Here is a 7,755-nt window from a genome sequence, read left to right as displayed (position 1 = left end):
CGCTCGGTAGGTGAATAGATAGATAGATCGGTCGGTCGATAGGTAGACAGATAGATAGATTGAAGACTAGATAGATAAATTTATACTTGTTTAAGTTAGCATAGCGAGGTTGGTTGCCTGCGTCTCCTTCCTGAGCTTTCAAGAATCCTCCAAACTCCAAGGCGACGTTCCATCTAAGAAAAGAGAGAGAAAAGAAAGACACGCCATTTCAATTCTCCCCTGGAGAAAAAGATCGAAAGACCATAAGACAAAGAAGAAGAAGAAGAGAATGCGAGAAGAAAAGAGACGTCAGACGCGAACAATGAAGAAGAAGAAAAACAGAAGATAAAACGACCGAATGAAAAGGATAGAAAGCGATCGAAGAGCATTACCTCAGAAAGACGGAGAATGCCGAGAAGAAAGAAAGGAGTGAAAAAGAGAGAGAAAATGAGACGATGGAAGATAAACTTTTCACACGTCAATTGTCCGCTCCATTACGACGTGCATATCTAGATACCCATACACATGTACTATACACATCTTATATACATAGCTATATCTATCTACACATGAAGATAGATAGAGGAAGACGGAGAGATGGACTGAAGATAGATTAAAGATAGATAGATAGATGAAAGGCAGATGGGGACTTTTTCTTACCTATCAAATTCTGCAACGGTAGCGCAATCGAGAGTAATTCTTTCTCTCTTCCCTGCAGGCGTCTTTTGAATAGCGAAAAGAAAGACATAAGACACACACACACGCATGGACCCAAACATTCGTCAAGATGCACATGCAATCGTAGTGTTCAGACGGACCTCTTCTATCATTCACCTTTACATGTATGTATATACATACATCTCTCTCTCTCTCCCTCTCTCTATATATATATACATGCGTACAACTGTCTTTCCATAGGGGGCTATGTCTATCAGGCTTTTATGGTCATGCACAGCTACATACCAAGACTCCAGACACACGTGCTGTCTATGCATATTCCGTCTTCTATACAGAATATATATATATATATGTATAAAGAGACATACAGATATATATATATATATATGCATACACATACAAATGTATATACATCAATGCACTTGCATAGGTGCACGCGGAGGAGATTGATCTAGAATCTTTTAGCCAGATGTGTGTCCACGGACAGAGACATGAGTAGAAAGAAGCAACAGCAATACAGAAACACACATACCGAGAATGAAGGCCATGAAAGCACTATGCAGTAGATACTTGCAGATTAAAGCCAGACACATACACAGACAGACTAAAAGATAGATAGAAATGCTGTCTGGACTTTGAAGGGGGCTTGTGTACATAAGAAAGACATCTCCACCCTCGACAGACCGACACTTGTTCAGAAACAAGATAGAAACAAGAGCAGCAGCACATGCATTTTTGTGATCTTCTTCAAAAGAGATTAAGCCCGACAGCTTCCTCTAAATTTTCATGAATGCATGCAAGTAAGTATACACCTACACATATTGAGATGAAGAAGAGAGGGACTTTAATACTGTGTACGAAATAAACATGGCTTCTCTTGAATTGCTGGCTCTCCTTACCCTTCACATACAACTTGCTCGGGTGTACATACACCCCGAGCCATGTATACGTGTTTTCGTGGGGAATCATCGCAGCAGAGAACCATTTCAACTACGCCTACTACCCAATATACAGAGAGGTAAACCCATCTATCTCTACACATGCATACACATCTATATATGCATGTACCTAGAGTGACTTCGCTGAAATATGATGTAGATACAGACGGCGCACCGCTCTCGATCTAATTGCAATGAGAAATTTTATGAGTCTCTCACTCTCTACATAAGATACGGATACATCGAGCCCCTTGTGATGGAAAAGAAGACCACTTACAGTATGAATGATTCGGATTTCTCTTCTTTCACGGCTAGCTGTAGCCGAGCATCGATCAGCATGCATTTGAAGTACAGGCTTAGCTCCAGGTGTCCCGTAGTATCGATACAACTCTAGGGTATTCTTCGAGACAACTCCCACCCTGGGAAAGAAAAAGAAAGAAAGGAAAGAAAGAAAGAAACATATCGATACCACACACGTCTCTACATAAACACATGCATATGCTCCGATGTAAAAGAAGAGAGGAAGAGACGAGTCGCACCAACCTCCTCCTCATCCCTAGAGAACCGATCCTTTGCCACAGAGCTTCTTCAAAGAGGTAGAGAGATAGATTGGAGACACACAGACAGCTAGACTAGAGATGGATTGACAGATTGAAGACATATGGACTGAAGATACATATAAGACAGGTAGATAGCTTTGTAGGAGAGCTCTTCTAGCATGGCTCACGCCCCCATGGGACTGAGATGTGTCAGCATATGTTGCACCTAGGTATAGAGTCTGCTGCACCTTAAGTCATCTCTTTCTATGTGTATAGCTTGTGGGAGTGGGATGTATATATCTATGCGTCTATAGATGTGTATAGATTCATAACTGTATGCTTAGGAGATACACTCCTTCCTCACTCGGTCACCCATGATTCATATACTGGAGATGTCCATCTCTATACTACTTATACCTACACATATATATATATATATATATGTATACACATACATATATATATGTATGTATATATGCATGGTGATATAGTAATAAGAAGAAGAATGAGGAGGAGAGTCATGCCTGGGCGACACACACCGCCGAAATCGAAGAAAAAGAGTATATAGTGAAGCGTGAGATGAACGAGGCTACGTAACAATTGCTAGCTAGCTATTGTCTTTTCATCTATCCATCTTGAATTTATTCCTTTATCTACTCCTAGTCTATCTACCTATCTTCAATCTGTCTAATGATCTATTTCCCATCTATCTATCTATTTATCTATGTGTATCTCCTTGATGGATATGTCTGTTTGATACCCAGCTGTAGAGAAGGTGAGTTTTCTTTTCTTACTGATTTGCCTTGATATTTCCGCTGTCTTCCTTTCGGTCTAGAAATCCATTGGCCTTTAGTTTCTTATACCACCTAAAAAGAACAAGAAGTGAGGACGTAATATACACTTCATTGTCCTGGAGAAAGACTTCCTGAATTTCGAACCGACAGACAAAGAGAGAAAGAGTGAGAAAGAGTAAGAAAGAAAGAAAGAAGGAAAGAAAACGACGGCATAGAGATGATGAGCCGAGAAGAGCAAAATGAAGGATAAACCTCTTCCCATATGAGAAGTCTACAAAGAAGGGAGCATCGACCTCTCCTGAAGATACATAGGGGAGAAGGGGGGATTACGATAGGATAGACAGACGTTTCTTTCTGCTCGGCATGTTTCATCTTTCAAGTCTTCTTTTCTCTCATTTCGTCATGAATCTGCTGTTCTTCCTTCAATCTCTCTCGTGAGGAAGAAGAAACAGAAGAAGCAAGAAAGAGTGCGAGAGAAAGAGATGTCTTCTCTCAGTAGAAGAGTCTTTTTCGTATGGCACTTCGTAGAAACAAGAAGAAGGTAAGAGAAGATGACACGTTATACATGAAAATAAGCAAAGCAGAAGAGATAGATATCTGTCTGTCTCCATCCTTTCTTCTATGTCGTGGAGAGCTTGATCTTGACGAGACAAGCACGAGCTGCTGAGGCATGTCTCTCTCTCTCCCTCTCTTCTGAAGTCGCCCGCAGCAAAAGCGAGCCCCTCAGCCCTCCTGCTAATAAGGATAAGGCGCCTCTGGCGTTCAGTACTATGTAGGAATCATCATATATATATATATATGTATATGGATATACACATATATCTATCTATGTAGGAATCTATCTTTCTCTAGCGATACATACATACATATTATGAAGTGTATGTATGTACGCTATGTATAGATCATCACATGCATATATAGATAGAGATATGAGTGACTCTATCTTTCTCTCTCGGGCTCCATTCATAGATAAAAGGGAGTACAGGTGCTGACAGTTCACGAGGTGAGAGATGCTTTGAAGCTCGCATGGAAGAGGGGTATCGAGAAGGAGAGACAGAAAGAAAGAAAGAAAGAAACACAGGTGAAGATTTGAAAAAGAGAAATTGTTAAACACGTGAGGTAGGTCTTAAAACTGCTATGGATCTTCGCGAGAAAGCAAATTTCAAACACCCCATACAGACATACAAAGGAAATCTTTCTAGTGTGATCACCCCCCCCTCTTCTACGAAGACGTTCTATTGAAAAACCTAGGCTGCGAGCTAGCTAGCTAGCTGGATAGCTAGCTAGCTACATACCCTTCGTAGATTTCATCAGTCATGAAGCCGAAGACGTATGTCTCTTCGTCAGGAGTTCCAGGCTGTACAGACACCGGCAGGCAGATGAAGACGTCTATCTCTCTCACTTTCATTCTCAATCTTCAGCACCCATTACCTATACATAAATGGATGTACACGTATCTCTCCGTATAGAGACATGTCTCTCTCTGCGTGTATATAGATAGACACAGGCATGTATATATGAGGTATACGTATGTATACATACCGCCTTACATAGGCACGGATGATAGAACATATACGCTCTCCTACATAAGCGCACTACGACGTCTCTCGATGAACGAAAGAACGAAAGAAAGAAAGAGGAGCCTGGCGTGTCCAGGGGTATGTCTTTTTAATAGAGTTGACCTGGGTCTATCCCTTTGCGATATATACATACATAGATAGCATGTGTATATACACCAGAAGATCATAGAAGGCAGACGAGTGTTTAGAAGACTAGTTCACAGAAAGACAAGTGCATGCGGGAAAATCTCACCCACATCCCATCTAGCACTTCATACACACACATCCCCTCGCTCGCCTTCTTCTTCTTCATTCGTGTTGTTCTTCTTCTGTCTTTTAAACATATGTCTATATACGCCTCATCAATCACTTAAGTACGTTCATATATACAAACCAAGCCTTCTTTCTTTCATTCTTTTTATCTATCTATCTATCTATCTTTTTATCTTTCTTTTTCTTTCCGGGAGCCTCACCCACCTGATCCGCCCGCTCTTCCTTCAAACTTCCCTTCATTCTTTCCCATTCCCCTTTCTTCTTTCCTTCTTCTTCTTTTACGACTTCTTCTTATCCTTTTCTTCTTCTTTTTTCTTTCTTTCTTTCTTTTCATGCGTTGTATGTTGGTCGGTTGATTTACCATATGCCTAATGACGAATTCTCTAGCCGTTGGGTCGGGGTTTGTAATGCAGTCCGCGTGAAAGAGCTTGAGAATAGGATCGCGATCTCCTGGATTCTGGAAGAGCATCAAATACCCGTCACGAACGACAAATAAACTGCAAAGAAAGAAAAGAAGAGAAAGGGAAAGAAGAGAAAGAAGAGAGGAGACAAGGAAGTCACAACAGACAGGGAAACAGAGAAAGGAATAAGGACAAAAAGAAAGGGAGAAGAAGAAGAAGAAAACCGAGAGAAGAAAGAAGAAAGAAAAAAAGAAAAAAAGGGATACAAGAGAGAGAGAAAGAAAGGATGCGGGGAGGTTTGTATTTGGAGGAAGAAGAAGAAGAAGCGAGAGAAGAGAGAAAGACTTCCTTGGAATGATGTACGTGGAAGAGAACAGATGACAAGACACTCCTTCATCCTGTCGTCTTGATCGATCGCTCGATACATCCAACTCTATTCCAAAGCCATAGAGAGATAGACAGACTAAAGATAGGCCAATAAAGATAGAAGATAGAGAGATTGATAGATATATCAAGGATATATAGATAGACATACAGATTCAAGATAGATGGATAGGCAGATTAACGATAGGTTGGATGGTCTTACTCGTCTTCTTGATCTTCTGTGGGGGAAGGCTGTTTCTTGGGTGGAGGCAAAGGAGCTTTTTTCTTTGGCTTTCTTTGAGGATCCTTTTTCTCCGGAGGAGGCGAAGGAGGTGTCGCTTGACGGACATAGGGACTGTGATAGTACCGACCTCGATGCACCACATCGGCTATCCTAGAGAGAATTCGTAAAGAGACACACAGAAAGACAGAGAGACAGCGACAGACAAGAGATACACTATATCGATAGATACATAGAACGACTGAGAGAGACAAGGCGGAGAGAAAGAGGTAAGTCAACACGGCGAGAAGAAAGAAGAGATCAAGTCGTTTTTAAGAGAGATGAAAATGAAAGAAAAGAAACAAGAGAGAAGAAACGGAAGATCGAACGTGAAAGGTAAAAGATAATGAAGAAAGAGTGAGAAAGAAAGAAAGAAAGAAGGAAAGAAAGAGTGACAAAGAAAGAAAGAAAGAGCGAGAAAGAAAAGTGTTTTGGTGGATACCGGTCGAAATTTTCAGGAGTGGCTTGAATGGTGTAAGTCCCAGGCTCTCCCTGAAGAGGAAAGAAAGAAAGACAAACACCACCTAAAGAAAATGTCTCTGTCTGATCTCATCTTTCTTCATCTTCGTACACGTATGCATGCAAATATATCGATAGTCACATATATATATATATATATATATGAAAGCAGATGTTTGGACGTAAGTACATATCTGCGAATGCTGACACCCACGTGAGTATACATATATGCACGTCTTTAGATGGATGTGCATGCATGCAGATTTATTATATCCGACCATGGATGTGTAGATATGCAGAGGTTTATATCCAAGTACGTATATACATATATATATGCAGATATCTGGATGCATGTGTATACATATGCAGACGATTAGAGGTCCCAACGTATACAAGACTGACTGACCTCCTCCCTCGTCTCCCTGTGTAGAAACGTGGGATAGAGTCACTTCATAGAAGATAAATTGAGACCCAAAAGTGAAGAGAGAATAGCCGAGACTACAGAAACTTTTTCTTTAATCTCGCCTGTCTCTCACGAAGAGAGGACACACGTGTCAAGCCGTTCTAAAAGCATCTTCCTAGAGAGCTGCGCTTGTCGCGAGAACCTTAGGATATACAAGTAACATACTGCCAAGACATCGAGAAGTGTAGAGATGTAAATAGAAAGAAAGAGTGAGAGAGAAAGAGTGAGAGAGAGAGTGAGAAAGAGAGAGAGAACTTTTTTACCTCTTCAACGTTGAAATGAAATGCGAAGTTTTCGAAGTCTGTTTTCATGGAGATCTTTGAGCATGGTAGCCATAGTTGAGCTTCCGGTTTCTGCATGCATGCATATATGCGTTCAGTCTATCCACCTAAGGATGGAAGGAGAAAAGAAGATAGATAGATCTATTAATCATCTTTTACCTTAAGGTAAGAAGCGAGAGAGAGAGAAGTTTTCTCAGGATTAGAAAAGCTGTAGAGATAACCTTGTCTGCATGTCGGCCATCAGCATGGTCAACTTGACTACTGAAGAAGGATGTGTCTTCTTATGAGAGGAGCGAGAGAAAGGGTGTAGACAGGAAAGCTCTTGTAGATAGAGAGAAAAGAAGAAAGAGGAGACAAGATAGCTATCATGGACCTCACCGATAGCGCTAGTGACTTGAGATCTACACATGAACGGAGACGTATGTCTATATACAAGCATATCGACATACGGGATGTTCGTATTATCTATGGAGTTTGTATATAGGCAGGGATGTATATGTGTATGTACACCGTAAACTTTCATTACCAAGACAACTGGTGTATATACACCCTAGATAGAGAAGNNTGTATGTACACCGTAAACTTTCATTACCACAACGCAGACGTGCATGTCTTTAGACGGTAAGTAAGGTGGATCTGATAGATCAGCAGAAGAGAGAGAGAGATAGAGAGCTTTCCTGCTGACGGCCCCAGAAACTCTCGATATACAGCCGATTTCCCAGCTCAGCCAAAAAGAAAGAAAGAAAGA

General features: G+C 41.0%; 1 protein-coding gene across 1 annotated transcript; it reads right to left on the bottom strand.

Moving 5' to 3' along the window:
• Nucleotides 1-82: 82 nt before the first annotated feature.
• On the bottom strand, nt 83-7,742 carry CSUI_000436 (uncharacterized protein; the record flags this gene model as incomplete). Its single annotated transcript, XM_068060670.1, has 10 exons — nt 7,578-7,742; nt 6,990-7,511; nt 6,247-6,296; nt 5,748-5,918; nt 5,122-5,257; nt 4,224-4,285; nt 2,929-3,000; nt 1,873-2,014; nt 640-701; nt 83-173 (listed from the first exon to the last, which is right to left on the bottom strand). Coding segments are annotated over exons 2-10 (882 nt in total), but the record flags the coding sequence as incomplete, so codon positions are not given.
• Nucleotides 7,743-7,755: the final 13 nt, after the last annotated feature.

Source organism: Cystoisospora suis (genome assembly GCF_002600585.1).
Source record: "Cystoisospora suis strain Wien I chromosome Unknown contig_182, whole genome shotgun sequence".
NCBI lineage: Eukaryota > Apicomplexa > Conoidasida > Eucoccidiorida > Sarcocystidae > Cystoisospora > Cystoisospora suis.
This window is presented reverse-complemented; position numbering and strand designations above follow the sequence as displayed.